General features: G+C 51.4%; 6 protein-coding genes across 6 annotated transcripts; 5 read left to right on the top strand and 1 right to left on the bottom strand.

The window, feature by feature from the left end:
* Positions 1–246: 246 nt before the first annotated feature.
* On the top strand, positions 247–887 carry BDQ94DRAFT_139314 (anaphase promoting complex subunit 11; the record flags this gene model as incomplete). The annotated part of the gene is made up of 4 exons (XM_026765403.1): positions 247–446; positions 514–545; positions 603–666; positions 719–887. Coding segments are annotated over exons 1-4 (272 nt in total), but the record flags the coding sequence as incomplete, so codon positions are not given.
* Positions 888–1,030: 143 nt separating this feature from the next.
* On the top strand, positions 1,031–2,424 carry BDQ94DRAFT_139312 (uncharacterized protein). The gene has a single exon (XM_026765402.1). It carries the CDS (start codon positions 1,139–1,141, stop codon positions 2,264–2,266), a length of 1,128 nt encoding a protein of 375 aa, XP_026628844.1. The 5' UTR covers positions 1,031–1,138; the 3' UTR covers positions 2,267–2,424.
* A 70-nt stretch (positions 2,425–2,494) lies between these two features.
* BDQ94DRAFT_125804 (putative kinesin family protein (BimC)) lies at positions 2,495–6,488 on the bottom strand. Its single transcript, XM_026763860.1, has 2 exons — positions 3,710–6,488; positions 2,495–3,659 (listed from the first exon to the last, which is right to left on the bottom strand). Exons 1-2 carry the CDS (start codon positions 6,344–6,346, stop codon positions 2,724–2,726), a joined length of 3,573 nt encoding a protein of 1,190 aa, XP_026628843.1. The 5' UTR covers positions 6,347–6,488; the 3' UTR covers positions 2,495–2,723.
* Positions 6,489–6,853: 365 nt separating this feature from the next.
* Positions 6,854–11,838, top strand: BDQ94DRAFT_158003 (isoleucyl-tRNA synthetase; the record flags this gene model as incomplete). Its single annotated transcript, XM_026768853.1, has 5 exons — positions 6,854–6,926; positions 6,971–8,418; positions 8,560–8,564; positions 8,814–9,489; positions 9,520–11,838. The coding sequence occupies 5 exons, from the start codon at positions 6,854–6,856 to the stop codon at positions 11,836–11,838; spliced, it is 4,521 nt and encodes a 1,506-aa protein (XP_026628842.1).
* Positions 11,839–12,325: 487 nt separating this feature from the next.
* BDQ94DRAFT_185825 (F-box protein) lies at positions 12,326–14,439 on the top strand. The gene has a single exon (XM_026774984.1). The coding sequence runs from the start codon at positions 12,534–12,536 to the stop codon at positions 14,097–14,099; it is 1,566 nt and encodes a 521-aa protein (XP_026628841.1). The 5' UTR covers positions 12,326–12,533; the 3' UTR covers positions 14,100–14,439.
* Positions 14,440–15,277: 838 nt separating this feature from the next.
* On the top strand, positions 15,278–17,015 carry BDQ94DRAFT_139303 (opsin family protein). The gene is made up of 5 exons (XM_026765401.1): positions 15,278–15,489; positions 15,553–15,619; positions 15,682–16,169; positions 16,224–16,358; positions 16,418–17,015. The coding sequence occupies exons 1-5, from the start codon at positions 15,344–15,346 to the stop codon at positions 16,497–16,499; spliced, it is 918 nt and encodes a 305-aa protein (XP_026628840.1). The 5' UTR covers positions 15,278–15,343; the 3' UTR covers positions 16,500–17,015.
* Positions 17,016–17,430: the final 415 nt, after the last annotated feature.

The following is a 17,430-nucleotide window of genomic DNA, read 5'->3' as shown; positions in this document are numbered from 1 at the left end:
AATTTGGTCAAGGATTATTTACATTCCGCTCAGACCGTGCTGTCTGATTAACCCACCTGCAGGTCCGGAAAGGTGAATGAGGGGGAAGAAAGGAAGAGGAATAGTGGGAAGCGCAAGATCAATGGACGATGACGGGAGAGCTGCTATCAGTCCGTGTTTCTCCTCGCAAATGCGGAGGTGGCCATGTGAATTTCGGGAAAGCCTGTCCGCTTATCGCCCGGTCCACTTCCAACCACCTTCCCTTAACCTCCCCTTCGTCCCGACACTAAACGAGAACCCCGTTGCAATCCAATCATCCTCAGCCATGAAGGTCACCATCAAAGAGTGGAACGCCGTTGCTACTTGGCGCTGGGATATGCCCGATGATGAGGTGTGTGGTATTTGTCGGGTTCAATTCGATGGCACATGTCCGACCTGTAAATTCCCAGGTGATGATTGCTCGCTATGTATGTCAACGACAGTCCCTACTTTTTTTTCCCAGCTGCAATGGTTATTAACCGGGTATTTCCACAGTACTGGGAAAGTGTGGCCATTCATTTCATATGGTGCGATTGTGGATCTTGATGTTCTCATCCTGAAGCAGAAACATTAACAAACCCCAGCACTGCCTCATGACCTGGATCCAACAAGAGTCCTCCAAGGGACTCTGTCCCATGTGCAGACAGAGTATGTCACTGATATCCCTGCATTTATCTACGAGTGCTAATTCTGGCTGCAGAATTCGAGTGGAAGCAAAACGACGAGGAGGATGAATAGCAACCTCAAGTACTCTACAACCTAAGCGGGCTGTTGAAGGCGTTGGTGGCTCCTTGCAAATTATGATACCCTGCGACTGTATTTTCTTCTTTCTAGCATAGAACTATTATACTGCTTATATATATTTTCTGCGCATCACTCAACATCCGTGCACATAAACAACCTCTGTTTACCGCCGATCGGGTCACCTGACGCTATCGATAAGGCAGCAGATGATCCGCGCTGAATGCGGCAAGTCAGTAGTTCCCCAGAGATACGGGAAGCTTGCTTGCCTCCCCGTAGCATCTCAGGTACCGGCCCTGCCCTGCCACGCTCACTTCCCATCCTCTCTTTCCCTCTCTCTCCCGATCACTCCATTCTAACCATGTAGCTCCACCCAGACATGTCTCTTCCCAAACACACCTCCCCATCTCCCTTATCCTCCTCGCCCTCCCGCCAATCAGTCCGCCGAACCTCAGGATCTCGCCCCCAGAGCATCATCGACCGGCCCGGCACCGCCCAACAGGTCACCGACATTCCGGAGGAGCATGACTCTCACGAAGCTGCACCTGCACCAGCTTCAGTCCCACAGGTACACGCTCCAACCGAGCACGACAAACCCCACGATACAACACCCACCTTCCAACCCTTCTTCACCCTAATCGAAGACGCCAACTCCTCCGAATACCACCACCCCACAGTCCACTACATCTTCTCCGACGATGACACCGACATCGTGACCGAGGCGGCCCTACGCGCCCTAGAAGCAGAGCCCGATCTTTTCGCAGCCAACGGAAAGGGTAAATCCAAACCCACACAAGACCTCCGCCACGAAGCAGACGGTGGTGCACAGGGCACATACCCCGAAGACGATGAATACGCCCACCAGAGGAAGGAATCCCTCCTCCCGGACCCTATCCCAGGCGTTCGCGATAACTACGTGATCCTCGATATAGACTATGCGTCTCCTGACGGTGCACAAACCGAGACGACAGGCCCGACCAACGACGGCGCGGCTAGCGCCCACGAAGCCCAAGGAACAGGACCTCCGCTTACACAACAGCAACAGCAGAGTCAAAACCAACCATCGGCGCATAAATACACTGTGACCTCTGCACACAGTCTATCGCCAGCATGGCAGGTTCTGAATACGCAACTGGTTTCGGCGCCTACCTTCGAGAATAACAATTCATCCGGGGGACAGCCGCCTAATGGAAGTCTGATGCTCAAGATCAAAGGCACGGCAGGACTGCCTATGAATATGCTGGGGAAGGATAAAGATAGAGAGAGAAGTAGTCAGCGGTTGGAGGATATGATGGATCAGTTCGCGAAACGGTTGTCAGAACTAAGACAAGTAATCGGTGCTGAGGAACAGGCGGAAGATGCGGAAGGAGAAGTAGGGGGCGACATGGCACTGCCTGAGGAAGGGGATGTCGAAGGTGCTCCTGTGGTTAATACTGAAGAGCCTAACGAAGCCCAGACTCATGTTGAGGGCGGTGGGGAGAACGAGGGACCGTCTGCAGAAAGTTGAGTTGGGAAGTGCAAATGTCCGGACTAGTCATCAAACCATGCAGTGTGGCAGTCAAGATATGCACTTCGTTCCTGGAAATGCTCTCTTAGGCACCCACCATGTTACATATCCTATAGTCTTATGTTAAGCGGAAATGTTGACGCATGCAATAGCCACGAAGAGCTAAGATCCATTGTATCAAACGACGAGGTATCTATACCAAAAACAAATGTAACACAAACTCCCAAACACCATACTGCAAAGTTTCAGAAAATTACCATCCTGCATTTGAAAAGCAAGCACCCAGCCAGTGTCCGTCTCCAACCCGCCAGCCAAAATACAATGTCAAACAACCTGTCGTTCCTCAAATCGGCCAAATCCCAGGGTATCGGGTATCCCATAACGCCTGCCACAACCAAGCGAGACATAGCAGTATCCATGCACAATGCAAAACGAAAAAGTAGTCAAGCACGTGACACTAATTGAAGGGCTGGTTTCTAAGCCTTCTAGCGCTGGAAGGAGGAGGAACGTTTTCCGGACCCTCCATCATCCCAGCCATCTTCCTCGTCAGCTTCTTCTGCGAGAGCTTGGTATCAGTCGAGGTGAGATTGGAGCAGCGCCTTTTCGCAGGCGGTTGGTCGGTGTCCTCGGTTTCCGGTGTGGGGTCCATAGTAGTCCGAGGGGTTTCCGCGCCGGCAGTAGAGGACTTGCGGTCTCCAGCGCTAGATGCGCGCGGTTTTACGACGTTTGCATCGACTTCCCTAAGGCCCGTGTTGGAAGGAGTAACCGCGGTTTTGGGTGGTAAAGATCCTACCTCGTCCGAGGTGTCGTTAAAAACGAACCCTTTGGATGGGGGTGTTCCAGGAGAGCTGTCAAGGGTGGGGAGCTGATCTTCGCCGCTGAATGGCAGTGCTGTGAACTGTCTCGACGTTCTCATCCGGGTTTTCAAGCAATCATGGCCTTCTGTCCGGGGTAGGTCAGACGGATAGTCGTAGGCGCGTTTCCTGGGAGTCACGCCAGTGGAGACATAATCCTCGAAGGCTCGGTTCCTGATGTTCTCCCGAAGATCGGTCAACGGCTTCCGGACTTCATCCGACAGTGGCATCGTCGACTCTTGCAGGTTGAGTTGTTGCTGGATCGCGCCCTCTTGTAGCTCGCTCAGACGGCCACCAAGCTCCATGAATTGCGTGTTCACAGAATCATATGACTGGTGGACATTGGATGCCATGTTCTGCAGGCTGGCAATGTGGGCGTCACGGTAAAGGCCATTCTGGGAGCGAGCCTTGGCGACGAAATCGTCCAGTGCTTCCATTTGTTTACTCATGTTGTTCACCTGAGCATCAACAATACGGACCGTTTCTTCGTGAACAGACTCGGTTGCTTTTTGGATAGAAGCATTGCGTTGATCGAAGACCTAAATTTTTTAGTATACGTGGGCACAAGTATCCAGAGAGCGAAACTTACTTCCCAGTCACTTTGCATCCTTGACCTGATGTCGTCTTTCGATGCAGTGACATCCTTTGCAAACTGTTCCGACTTGAACACCCATTCGTCAACGTGGCGGTCATACTGAGCAGTGGCATGCTCCAGGAAGTCGCCAGAAGATGTAAGTTCTGTGCGCATGGTCTCCACCCTACCCTTCAAGCGGCCATACTGCCTCTGGCGGGACTCGTCAATCAATGCCTTCATTTGCGACATCAGAAGGTCACGCTCGGCTTCAGCATTGGCACTCTCTTCCTCAAGGGTCTGTGCCAAGTGGGAAGATGCCTTGCGGTTGGCCTCTACCGCCTTGGTGTTAGCCTCCTGGAGCTCCAATCGCAACTTGTTGATCTCTGCTTTTTGTCCATTGAGATGCGTGACCATATCCTCAAACACAGTCTTCAAATCCTTGCCAAGAGCACTGTAGGACGAATGAAGTTGAGCGTGAAACTCGGAGAACTCGCCAATAACCTCTTTTGATATGCGAGCGGCTGCAGCTGAGAGACCATTCAACCCTTCGCCAACCTTACGCTTGACTTCCTCACGTAGGTCCTTGATCTCTTCGAGGACTTCGTTTATCTCATCATGGGCGCCCGAGGTCTGAGAATTCGCCTCACGTTCCGCCTTTTCAAATAGGCCTGCCGAATGAAGTAATTGCGATTGGTTCGATTCAATGTTGCCGAGTTCACGTGTGACAAATTCGTTGATCTTCTCAGACATAGCTTCCACAAGCTCGGAATGTTGCTCCTGGAACGCCTCCACCTTGGAATCAATCACTGTAGTAACATTGGATACCTCCGCGGTAGACACCTGCCAGGCCCGCTTGTTGGTGGCATCGAGGTCAGTCTTGCGCTGTATCTTGGCATGCAGGCCACTGATGTCTTCCACTGTCGTATCCAAAGTAGACAAAAGACCTGCGCCAATATCACGAAGTTTCGCTTCTGTGTCCTCATGCGCTTTCCGCAGCATTTCCTCTTCCTCAAGCTGAGCCTTAGTATCCTTGAGAACAATTTCGGTCTGCTCAAGTACGTCGTTCGTATTAGCAAGAGCAGCACGTGTTTCTTCATTGTCCTTCTTCAGATCATTGAAATTGCTTGTGAGTGTGAAAAGTTCCTGAACCTTGTGTCGCAAGCTCGATTCCATGGACTCGATCTTTGCACGCTGTTCCTCATTGACGATCCTTCGTGATTCGCTTTCCATGTGCATCTCTTCCCAGGAATCAACGCTCATGTACACACCATTTCGGTGTCGCGTAGCGATAAGCTCTCCTTTCAGTTTTTCAATCTCTGCTGTGAATTCACGAATGAGCGTCTTCTTCGGCATTGTTGAGTTGATCTGCGGCTTGTTGCGGATATTCTTCGCCCTGAACGCATAATCCAAAGTGGAAATCGTTTCCTCCAGGTTACTGCGCGATGGTGAGACCGTAGCAATGATGCATGTCTTTGTTCGGCCTCCGAGAGAGTCTTGCAGCAGGCGGGTAAGCTTGGATTCCCGGTATGGGATATGGGCGCTCTTGTCGACCAAGGCGTTGATCACACGACCCAAAGTGAGCAAACTCTTGTTTATTAGACCAGCTTCGGTCGCACGCTTGTTTTCAGCACCGCTACGCTGGATATTCTCACTACCAGCCAAGTCGACCAAGTTCAGCTTTCCGGGGCTGATATACTCCTCGCCCGACTCTGTCGTTCGTTTCGTAAGGACGGTGATAGTGAAAACAGTGTGACTCCGGGAACTCAGGTCGTTACATTTGGTTGCCGCCACTTGCCGCTTGTGACTGCCCTCCTGGAGCAGCTTTATTCCAGCCGACGCAGAGTCGATGAATGTCTCCTCCATACCCTGTACAAGTGTGCTTCCATGGCCCTTTTTTGACTCGTTCTCATAGATCTTGAGTTTTGGGTTTTCCTCAGAGGAGAGCAGATCGCGAAGCTCTTCATTGTATAACTCGATGAAGGAACACTTCACAGTGCTCTCTGTTTCCTGAAGCTTGTGGAATAATGAGTAGAGCACACGCGGGATGATACCAGCATTGTCTGAGAGTATGCCCAGGGTATCCGTCATGTCGCCTGACATTGTGTAGGTCTTTCCGGTTCCTGTCTGTCCATAGGCGAAGATTGTGCAATTGTATCCAGCAAGCATTTCGTTAACAATGGGTAATACAACGTCTTCATACACAGTGACCTGATCGGCGGCTGCTGAGAAAACCTTGTCAAATGTGTAGGCCTTGTTGGCCAAGGCATTTGGGCCCATAGATAATTCAACGCATTTGCCTTTTACTCCCTCGGGAGTTGATACGACGACTCCGCTCTTCTCCTGGATTTCCCTGTCGTTGCGGCCGCGACATCTTACCACAACGTGAATACTGGTGTCTTCGTTGATTTCACGTTCAAAGTCTCTTTCTTTTCGCTTCGCAATAAGACTGGTGGTGGATGATTCGGTCGGCGATTTCACCACGCGCGAGCTACTAGGGGGCGCTTTCGCAGTAACTGCCGGAGAATTGGCTCTGGTCGAAGAGGGCACCACCGACCCCGCTCGTCGTGTCGATGGGCGTGTCGACGGGCGTGTAGTCGTTGTCGTCGTACGTCTTGTTGGCAGCCCAGAGGCAGGCCGTTGTGGGCCGGCCATAGTGGACTATAGAGTGAGAGTAACAAATCCCGTGCCGGTTAAGTGCAGTGAGTGTCAATGCTGCGCAATCTCAAATTAAATGGGCAACATAAGGCGATAAGGTGGCGGCGAATGTGTGGGATGTCGGATAAGGAGGTCGAGGTTTGGAGTATTTACCGATGTTGATGCGGGATTCTCAAAACGGAAAACGTAAACAAACCCACCACACCGCCCACGTGCCGGCCCCCGTCATTCCCCCCTCTCACATGATCGGTCCTATGCGTTCATCGCCTTCCCCCCACGGCTTCTCTCCTCCTGACTATCGCAACTCTTCCCAGACAGTGTTCAGTGTTCCGAAGCATCAGTTTGTCTTCAGCTTTGAGTGCTGCTCATTTGTAAAAATAAACTACGGGATGGTGCTTTGCCCATCCAGCATCCAGTACTCTTGACATATATATACTACCGACTGCTAATACCCACCGCCCTCTCAGTCGGCCGCCTCAGTATGAGAATCGGCCGTAATCCATCATGAGTTCCTCCAGACCTTCACCGCAGGCTCAGATCTACCCTGGGAAAGGGCTGGGATTCATAAGCATGTTGAGTCATTACACTTAGTTTTGGACATGGCTAATCGGTGTCGCATAGCTCTCGGAGCCTCCCTTCATAATGTCTTAAGCCGCGTCAAGGCCCATCCCCAGATATACCCCGCTATTGATATTGCATACTCCTCTGCAGAGCCCTTGAACAAGCCAGTAACCTTGCAACTTCCATCGAGCGGTCTTCGTCTACGTTTTGATGGACCCGACCAGCGGCTTCGCTTGATCGAGGTCTTGGACTTCTCCAAGATTGCACTTGTTTATAAGAACCAGGAAGTACTGAAAGGTGTGAAACCGGGGGAGCAGTCGGTGACACAGCAAGGCCCCAACTTTCGCCATGTCTACAACCGTCTCTTCGGGCCCTCCTATCCTGGAGAGTATATACCTCCGGATAGCCCTCAGTCGCCGTATGGCACCTACGTGCTATCGTACCCTGGAGTCGCATTCTCCTTCCCACTGCAGAACTCGGCATGGTCCGATCAGTGTGACTTTGTAGCATTGCTTTCCTCCTCAGCAGCCTTGCCAGCAACGTCTATGGCCATTTTTCAGGGCTCATCTTGGCCCGAATCTCGAAACAAACTATTCACACAGCAGCCGCAATTTCCGCGCTCGCCGGCATTGGCAAGTAAGAGCAGAGAATCTGTTCCAGACGAGATTGAGGAGTTTCTCATACTGGGTGGCGGCAAGATTGAAGTAGTGCGAAGATCGAGTCCATCTGCAGTCATCGCGCTGTCAGAAACCACTCCTCAGGATCTAGTTGCGGAGTTTGGGCCGCCTGATGCCATCTACCGTAAACATGATCGGAGAATAGCTATTCATCGAGCCGCCGGCCGTAGCGGTGGCGAGGACGCTCTTCACATGGGTTCTTCTCCAGGCAGAATAGATGTTACTGACATCGATCAATCTTCAAACAACAGTGTGTCCGATGACTCTGATGACGAGCTCTTCCAACCAAACGCAGCGGATCCTTCGTCACTACCGTCAGAATGCTTTTTCAACTACTTCCACCATGGCTTTGATGCGTTCATCTCCTATCCAACTACGCCTGGCCCCGCCTTTCCAGAATCTGACCAGAGAGACCCCACTCCACCGCCGCCTCATTCGCAGTTGGTCGTGACCAAAATTATTTTACATGGAAATGTGCCGGGTTCATATCCTTTCAATCGCCACCGCCGAAGCCGTTGGAGGATTGTTTTCAGTTCGCCTGATGATTTTGTTACTTCCGAGACTCGTTATGAAGAGGTTTCGGAGCGTCTCAGGTCAACCTGGAAAGGATCTTATGCAAGCCCTGCGGAGGAGCGGGCTCTACAACGGCCCATGGTTTTGAACCGAGGGTGGGGCGACAGCCCAGAGAGCAGCGTCGAATTTCTCGGCGGATGGGAAGAGAGCACCGGCAAAGGGCAGAGGACGGGCCACGAGGGGCATGACGGCGGACTAGGCAATACGGAGCTCTTCGGATTCCCTGGTCTGTTGTTCGAGGTGATGAAGAATGGCGCAGTGAGCTGCTTGACTATTTATTGACCTTGGTTTTCCCATTTCTCGGAAGGGCGGAGCGGAGTTTCGGGCTGTGTGTCTTCTGGCAAGCATCAGTATCACGAATATTGCATACATTGATAGAAATATTGTACTAATTTCAAGGCAACGTTGCTTATGAAGTCGCTTTTCGGGTTTACTATATGTGTATCTAATTTTGGCTGTGGTATCGAATAACCGTTCCTCATGCATCATACCATCTGTGATTGGTAGTGTGCGTAACTTACCGTAATACCAATACACGCATTTTACGGCGCATCGGAGATGGGTGGACATTATTTGAATCTCCGCTCCCCAACCAGTCACCTGCCACCCTCTCGCCCAATTCCCCCAACCTCAAACAGTGGGATATGATACAGCGGTAGTATGCCGGACCTGCCACGGACGCTCGCTCGGTCCTGGTCGTCGACGCTCAAGCTCCCGAAATCGACGTTCCCTGCACGCGTGACGCCGGCCGATCGGACAAAATACTTGCAGCGATGCACCGACGACCTCTACGCCTGGCAACAGCGTGAAAGACCAGCCAGCCAGCCGTTCGTCCTGCACGATGGACCACCATACGCAAACGGTGACCTTCACATCGGCCATGCCCTCAACAAAGTACTAAAAGACATCATTTGCCGTGTGCAGCTCGGTCTGGGAAAGCGGATTCGATACGTACCGGGATGGGACTGTCACGGCTTGCCGATAGAGCTGAAGGCTCTAGAAGCGCAAAAGGAACTACAGGGGCAGGAACACAATGGACCCGTTAGCGCAGCGCTGGTACGCAAGGCTGCGCGCAAATTGGCTGATCGGACGGTCAAGGCGCAGATGAAGGGATTCCGGAGCTTCGCGGTCATGGCGGACTGGGAGAACCATTGGAAGACTATGGATAAGGCGTTCGAGAAGAGACAACTTGGTGTTTTTCGGGAAATGGTCGATAAGGGATTGATCTATCGGAGATTCAAGCCGGTTTACTGGTCGCCGTCTACTGGAACGGCGCTGGCGGAGGCCGAGCTGGAATACAAGGAAGATCATGTTTCAACGGCTGCTTTGGTGAAATACCCTCTTGCTAGCATCCCGGAGCATCTGGCACAGGACCCTTTGCTCAAGGATAAGGAAATCAGCGCTGTTATTTGGACTACGACTCCCTGGACACTCCCGGCAAACGCGGCTATCTCGGTTCATCCGTCTTTGGATTACACGATTGTCGAATCGGATACACAGGGCTATCTCCTCATCGCGCAATCTCGGCTGGAATACCTCGAGGGTATTCTGAAGGAGGATTTGTCGGTCATCGTGCCGGCTATTCCTGGCTCGAAGCTTGCTGATCAGACTACGTACCGACCTCTGTTCAAGGGACCCGATGCGGAGCCGCAACCCATCATTGCTGCGGACTTCGTCACCGCCGACTCCGGATCAGGTCTCGTTCATTGCGCCCCAGGCCACGGTATGGAGGACTATGAAGCTTGCTTATCCCGAGGTATCCCCGCTTTCGCCCCCGTGGACGACAACGGCAAGTTCACCGATAAGGCCATGCCCAGCGACCCGACAAGGCTCAGTGGAAAGAGCGTCCTGAGTGATGGAAACGCCGCGGTTCTCGAATACGTCGAATCCCAGGGCCTGCTGATCACAAAGCACCGGTACGAGCACAAGTATCCCTACGACTGGCGGTCCAAGCTTCCCATCATCATCCGCGCCACAGAGCAATGGTTCGCCGACGTAGCCGACATCCGTGGCAGCGCCATGACAGCTCTCGAGGATGTCAACTTCGTACCTACTGCCGGAAGACAGCGACTGGAAAACTTCGTCAAGAACCGCAGCGAATGGTGTATCTCGCGTCAACGCGCCTGGGGTGTCCCTATCCCGGCGCTTTACCACCGCGGTACAGGCGATGCTTTGCTTACCAAGGACAGTGTATCTCACATCATGAATGTCATCGAAGAGCGTGGCATTGACGCATGGTGGACAGACGACGCCAACGACGAGGCGTGGATCCCACCAGCTCTGCGAGACGCCTCTGGCCCTGGCTACAGACGCGGAACCGATACCATGGACGTGTGGTTCGACAGCGGCACCAGCTGGACCGAGATCGACCTTCCTTACCGTGACGGCGGATATCCCGCCGATGTCTACCTGGAGGGCACCGACCAACACAGAGGATGGTTCCAGTCCGGTCTCCTCACCTTCATTGCCCACCAGCTCGCGTCCGGACACACCGCATCCCCTCGCGCGCCCTTCAAGAACCTCGTCACCCATGGCTTTACCCTGGATGAGGAGGGACGCAAGATGAGCAAGTCGATCGGCAATGTGATCCAGCCAGAGTCAATCATGGATGGCACACTCTTGCCACCTCTCAAGCCGAGAAAAGGCAAGGGGAAAAAGCAAGCCGAGAACCAGGCACCGGTCTACGACGCGCTTGGCCCGGATGCTCTGCGAATGTGGGTTGCAAGCAGCGACTACACGCGGGATGTCGTGATTGGCAAGCAAGTCCTTCAGACGGTCAACACCAGTTTGCACAAGTACCGTGTGACATTCAAGCTGCTGCTTGGTGCTTTGTCTGACTTCCGTCTGGAGGATCGTCTTCCTTATGATCAGCTGCAGCAAGTGGATCGCATCGCTCTGAAACATCTGTCTGACACCGTGTTGGCCTGCCAGAAGGCCTGCGAGAACTTTGAGTTTTACAAGGCTGTGAATGCCATTAACCGCTGGGCTAACCTTGAGTTTTCTGCATTCTACATGGAAGCTATCAAGGACCGTCTTTACACCTACGCTGAGAACAGCACCAGCAGAAGGGCTGCCCAGACGACCTTGTTCCACATCTACCACCACCTTCAAGAGGTGCTGGCTCCCATCACTCCGTTGTTGGTCGAGGAGACCTGGGAGCATACGCCCGAGGCCATCAAGACCCACTGCGAGCATCCGCTGAAACGGATTGTTTCCGCGCCCGCCTCTGAATGGCAGAACCAGGCTCTGGAAGCGGACTATCAGGATATTGTGGCCGTCAACTCCGTGGTCAAGGCGATTCAAGAAAAGGCCCGTGGCCAGAAGCAGATGGGCTCTTCCCTGCAATCGTTCGTCCACATCGTTCTTCCCAACGGCGCGACGAGCGAATCGGTCTTCGCGCGCCTCCAGTCCGAGCTGCCTGATGTGTTTGTTGTCTCGTCGGTCAGCCTCGGGGCGCACGAGGAGCCGATCCCGGAGGACATCCGCAATGCGGAGTGGCAGTACAGTGAGGAGTACGAGCTGCCGAGTGGCGGCAGAGGAACGGTACATGTGTATACCCCGCAGGCGAGCAAGTGTCCGCGCTGCTGGCGTTATGTGGTGCCCGAGACAGAGGCGGCGGAAGAGACGGTGTGTGGGCGCTGCGAGGAGGTGGTGCAAGAGTTGGATGCATCGAGCTGAGTGGTCAGTTCCTTGTTAGCATTTGAATCGTACAAGCTAGTGCTGCATGTATATTATAATAGTAACAAATAGCATAGATCTGGGTTAGGTTCCTTGGCACGCCAGCATTAGCGGCATCTGTAATACATGGTAGGATCCCTGCGAAAATCGATGAAGCGACTGTCTGTCTGCTTGGCGGAACGGAACAGGTTGAAGCGTGGAGAAAAGATTAAAGTGCGTGGCGAGCGATGCCGGATCAAGACCCTTTAGATTATATATTGGGCCAACCGAGATTAATCATAACACTGGCCATGCATTGAGATGATCCAACTGTCAAAAACTCCATACTATTGTTGTGCTAGAGCTAGTCCTTATCACATAGCAACACTAGCATCATATATGACCTGTCATTGAGGTAGTGAATATATGAGACATCCACTTGGCGCATCCACGATGCCATCTGCTTGCCTCATTGCCTGGATGGCGCCATGCGATGACCATTCTGGCACACTAAGTATCAGCCGGTCTTTGTCTAGCGAAAATGTAATATCGGCTAAGTGACGCTAGTCTGTCTGCTGTAGAGTTAGTCTATCTGTATGTAGGGTTTTCTTTTCTTGGTGATAAAGCCTTGACTAGCGCCACTCGCGGTGGTTAAATAATCTTCCCAGCCTACACACTTATCAGCCTTGTATCAACGACCTCCTCCTATATCAGAAATGAAACTCGACCACCTCCCCGTGGAGCTAATTCTCCAAATTGTTCCCTTCCTAAAGAAACATGATTATGCGCAACTAGTGCTGGTTTGCAAGTCCTGGTACTCCCTATTCATCCCCCATCTATACCACCATGTTGTGCTTCCCTTGAACCATTACTGTGGTTTCGGATATGGTCACAAGCGCTATAGCAAGGATCTTCCTGTGCGTCGGTTCACCTTGGCTCTGCTTGAGAATCCAACCCTTGCTCCCTTGATCCACTTTTTGCAGCTTTATCCTAGTGATTGTGAGGGGAAATGGCAGAATCGGCCTCCGCTAAAGCCGGTGGCTGAAGAAAAATACCTCCCTTTCATGCTGCCCTATGGCGATGCTAAGCGCAAACATCGTCGCAAGTTCCATGCATGGCGCCGAGATCTTAGACACAGATCCGAGCGACAGGACTGGTATCGGAAATACCGATACGAAGATGCCTGGCTAGCCTTGCTCATGGTACAAGTCAAGAACCTCGAGACGTTCGCCATCCAATTACCCGAAGAGTGGGACCACATTGTTGACGAAGGAGAACCCCTACTCAAAAACTCTGTCCACTTTGAACGTGTCATTCAATGGGCTAGTAACCCGAAGCTGGGCATTCTCACGTACCTAAAGCACATTTCGTTGAGGGATGGCCCAGATTTCTGGGAATATCGGACTTCCGTAGGCGCAGTTCCCATGAACCGGCTGCTTCCTTATCTCCGGATTCCGTCACTGCGAAAGCTTTATGTGCATAATGTGTGTGATCGATCCCGATTCCACATGCCTAAAAGTTTGGTTCTTCCACTGACCCATCTGGATCTTATGGCAAATGATGATGACCTGCCTAATCTCCCCTGCCTGCTGGAAAGGTGTCCAAACCTGCAGTCATTCACCCTTGAAGTGGGTGATGGGATGGCGAATCATACTCACCAATACCTGAATCACTCGCGCCTATACCAGCCCTTGCGACGATCTCAATCGTCGTTGCGTTACCTGAACCTAATTTTCCTGAGCGACCGGACCTGGCAGGATGCCGAAATCCCAAGCCCTATCTTCTTCGGGAGCCTGACTGAGTTTCGTAATCTCCAGACCATCCATATGCGGTGGAGTAGCTTGTTGCCGTTTCTCGGGAGCGGTTCCTACGATCCCGAGAAATCTCTTCGGGAGCTGCTTCCTTGCTCTCTGCAATATCTCTTTATTCACGATTGCTTGATCCAATCCTCGTTGGCCTTGTGCAGGGAACTCGAAACCCTGGAGATACACTATTTCGAGGCCGTCCCTTCGCTCAAGGCGCTATATCTTGAGTATGCTGTTAGAGAGCAAGCACCGGGACAGGGGTGTATGAAGTGTGTTAGCGGTCATTGGTCCAACTATCGAATGATGGAAACAGACCCCGTCATCGATCGCCGTCTACTGGACTTGCAAGGGAAATTCCGTACGTTGGGCGTGGACTTCCGGATTATCAAACCAGGAGTCACGGCGAAACCTTTCCCTCTAGACGGTGCGATCAGGACGAAGTGGCCTTGGGAGACTTTTGATGGAGTTTTGATGTAGACATTTTGTTTTTTACCCTTCCGGAGATGTGGTATTTAGATGAAGCAAGGTATGGGTAAGCTGCGTCAGACATAACGATTAGTTTGTGAAGAAGAACATGCGTGATGCAATACCGGGGCACGAGTACCAGCAGTATTGGAATAAATATCATCGCTCCTCCATGTGGTCATAACAATCCATGTTCAAATTGAAAGATGTGTATGGGTGTTGATGAACCGGACAATCGAAAGGGCATATCAGATGGTAGCAGTGATCTGAAAGCTTTCAGGAAGCCGTGCTAATTGTAAAGGGAATTTATCGGAGGAAAAAGTGATGTTGGGAAGAGGATGTGGCAGTAACGGGGATCGTGTGAAAGCTGTGGGATTGGAGTAGGAAGGCATGATACGCGCTAAGATCTACTTTGCTGGACATTATGCATATCACGGGATCGCATCTATTTGAGGGTGTAAATTGGGACCAGTCAGTATAGAGTACTGGGTAGTCTAGACACGTAAGTCCAGGTTGCCTGATGGAAGATTGGGTGAAGTTTCTTAGGGATCAAGGAATAACCATGTTTAACTAGGGAATATACATGAGTAGCTACGTAGTGGAGTAGTAGTCCTCTTTTTCCAACCTTCTTTCTTTCAGTTGTTAGTTGCCTAATTTGTAATAACAATAGTATTCTACTATTATTGAATAATAGTTGGGTTATATTCCAGTAATCTAGACACATCATTATCACTGAATCGACTGCAAAGCAGGTGGATGAAACCGGTGCCTTGTAGCTGAGTCATGACCGATCTGGGGATGGCGTCATTCCGCGGGGAGCGCAACGTCTCGGTGGAGCTCCAACCTTCCCATCTTCACCAAAAAGGCGACGCATTCGTATCATGCAACAACTTCTGACCAGCCAGCTTTTCAAGTTCCAGACAAACATGGCCACGGCACCGATTCCCTCCCGGTTACACGGTTCCCCCTCAAGCCCGCGGTCGCATCCGCCGTGATTGGTTCTCCGCTGCTCTCCAAGCTCAATGACGACAACATCGAGGTCAGCATGACGCTGGTCGCTGGGGAACGGTGATTCCCAGTCGATGCTCCTCTTTGATTCACTGGATCATGGCCAGCCTGCATCTCGGCTCTCCCGGTTCCCGTTAAATACCCAGTCGATCCCCCTCATATACGCTGATTTTCCCCGCAATATCCTTTTGCGTCGGACTGTCTCTACACCATCTTCAGTGTCGATAGTTCTGTCGAAATCAAGCAACATGATCGAGTCCTTCATCAAGGCGACTCCAACTCTCCCTTGGCCTGAGCCATCGCCCACCTCGTCGGTGGCGCCCATTCCCACTGTCGTTCCCGGCAGTGATCCCATCTTCCAGGTGCTCCATGACACCGGGAAACGGACACTATGGTAAGACTGTTGCTGACGGGAATACGGAAATGTGACGAGTATAGCTAATGTCGAGTTACACAGGGTGGTTACTGTGCTCATGGGTATCTCCTCTCTCGTGTTCTACGTTCTAGGTGCTCGGGTCCCTATCGTAAGTTCTCAGCAGCTACCACTGTGAATCTTGGGAACGGTAACTAACTATACTCTGACTAGACTAAACGCGTGTTCCACGTTCTCGTTGCTCTCGCCAGCACCATCTCCTTTATCATCTACCTCGCTCTGGCGACAGGACAAGGCATGGACTGGAAGCTCGACATCATCAAGGAGCACAACAAGCATGTCCCCAACACCACGCAGGAATACTACCGTCAAATTCTCTGGCTCCGCTATGTCCTTTGGTTCTTGACGGAGCCTTTGGGTCTCATCAGCTTGTCGCTGCTCTCCGGTCTGCCTGGCGCCCACCTGCTCATCGCCATTGCGGCCGACTTTATCATGCTGGGCTCGGGCATTCTGGGCACCTATGCCGGCCATTCCTCGCGCAGATGGGTCTGGTTCACTATTAGCGCAATCGGATATCTTACAACAGTCTACCATATCAGTGTCCATGGAAGCCGGGCAGCCAGCAACAAGGATGTCCAGACCAAGCGGTTCTTCGGAACATTGTCGGGCGTCATGTTGTTTGTCAAGCTCTTGTATCCAGTGTATGTTCCTTTGGCCCCAGAGGATCTTTTGAACAATGTACTAACATGGGATAGGGCCCTCGCTGCTGGAGCTTTGGCTCTGAAAATCAACGTTGATGTCGAGACCATCCTCTTTGCCATCTACGATATCTTCTCTCAGGGTATCCTTGGATACTGGCTGCTCATTGCGCATGACGGCGCTCCTGGAATGTATGTACCAATGCACTCATTGGTCTGGAAACTTAGCATCAAACTAACTATTACATCAGTACCCTCAACGTCGACGGCTTCTGGTCCCACGGCCTGGGTAACGAGGGCGCCATTCGCATTAGCGAAGAGGACGGAGCATAAACAAGCCACCCCTGTTATCAGGTGCCTCCAGATTACATGAGTGGCGCGTCTTCGGTTATACATTGGTTTGGTCCACCAACCAATGTGCCAGTCGCTACAGTACTTACTCATTTACCTTCCTTTCATCATCTCACTACACTACTTACACTCTTTAATGATCACGAAATGACATGACATGACACTTCCAGCATCATATGCAACCAATATGACACTAATATGCCCGAATACCACGAAGTGGAAAGGTCTCGAATATGCGTGGTGGCATTTATTTACCTGAAGGATAATAATCGACCCGACTTCTGTCTGCAGGAACACTGTCTTTTGATTGATTGCACATTGTGTATAGTTGTTATTCTGATTTTCAGTCAGGACAAAATTGGGCGTTTGGAATTTATCTGCCTGTCTACCACACGTGTGTCTCTGTACGGTGTAGTTGGTTTACTTCAAGTTCTAGTTTAGTTCAGGACCCATCTCCACAAGATCAGAATGTGACTTCTCGTGATGAAAGTAAATGAAGTTGACAAACAGTAATTACTTTAAGAAGAACCTTCTACATCCTAGTTAGTGTGGTCTCTCTGTGCTACCCTCACATCCGTCATCTGATCAGTAAGACGGCGAAATTATTTTTACTTGGGAATTCCGGTCATCGTTTAATTAGACATGTTATCTTGCAGAACAAAACCAGTTGTTTTCTGGGAAAGACACTTACACTGAAGCCTTGAATCAACAATATCGCCCGTTTTCCCCAATTTTATCGGATGTTGCTGTTGAAAATACCATCGAGTCAATTTCTGACTTGGCTTCATAATGAACTAGAGCTCGCTTGCAAATCCGCCCGGTTTGTCTAACGACCCGTCTTTCTCTTCCAATATCAATATCGCAAGCAGCCGCGATATAGTTATGAGCTCGTGGTAAGCCACTTAGTCACCTG

The sequence above is a fragment of the Aspergillus welwitschiae genome (genome assembly GCF_003344945.1).
Source record: "Aspergillus welwitschiae strain CBS 139.54b unplaced genomic scaffold BDQ94scaffold_8, whole genome shotgun sequence".
Classification (NCBI taxonomy): domain Eukaryota; kingdom Fungi; phylum Ascomycota; class Eurotiomycetes; order Eurotiales; family Aspergillaceae; genus Aspergillus; species Aspergillus welwitschiae.
Note: the sequence above shows the minus strand (reverse complement) of the source record. Positions and strands in the feature narration are given on the sequence as shown.

Excerpts from the sequence above, each read along its gene's own strand:
- BDQ94DRAFT_185825 (XM_026774984.1), top strand. The coding sequence starts at position 12,534 with ATGAAACTCGACCACCTCCCCGTGGAGCTAATTCTCCAAATTGTTCCC.
- BDQ94DRAFT_139312 (XM_026765402.1), top strand. The coding sequence starts at position 1,139 with ATGTCTCTTCCCAAACACACCTCCCCATCTCCCTTATCCTCCTCGCCC.
- BDQ94DRAFT_125804 (XM_026763860.1), bottom strand. The coding sequence starts at position 6,346 with ATGGCCGGCCCACAACGGCCTGCCTCTGGGCTGCCAACAAGACGTACG. Across the intron at positions 3,660-3,709 it reads GGATGCAAAGTGACTGGGAA|GTCTTCGATCAACGCAATGC; the intron begins GTAAGTTTCGCT and ends TAAAAAATTTAG.
- BDQ94DRAFT_139303 (XM_026765401.1), top strand. The coding sequence starts at position 15,344 with ATGATCGAGTCCTTCATCAAGGCGACTCCAACTCTCCCTTGGCCTGAG. Across the intron at positions 15,490-15,552 it reads ACCGGGAAACGGACACTATG|GGTGGTTACTGTGCTCATGG; the intron begins GTAAGACTGTTG and ends CGAGTTACACAG. Across the intron at positions 15,620-15,681 it reads TAGGTGCTCGGGTCCCTATC|ACTAAACGCGTGTTCCACGT; the intron begins GTAAGTTCTCAG and ends TACTCTGACTAG.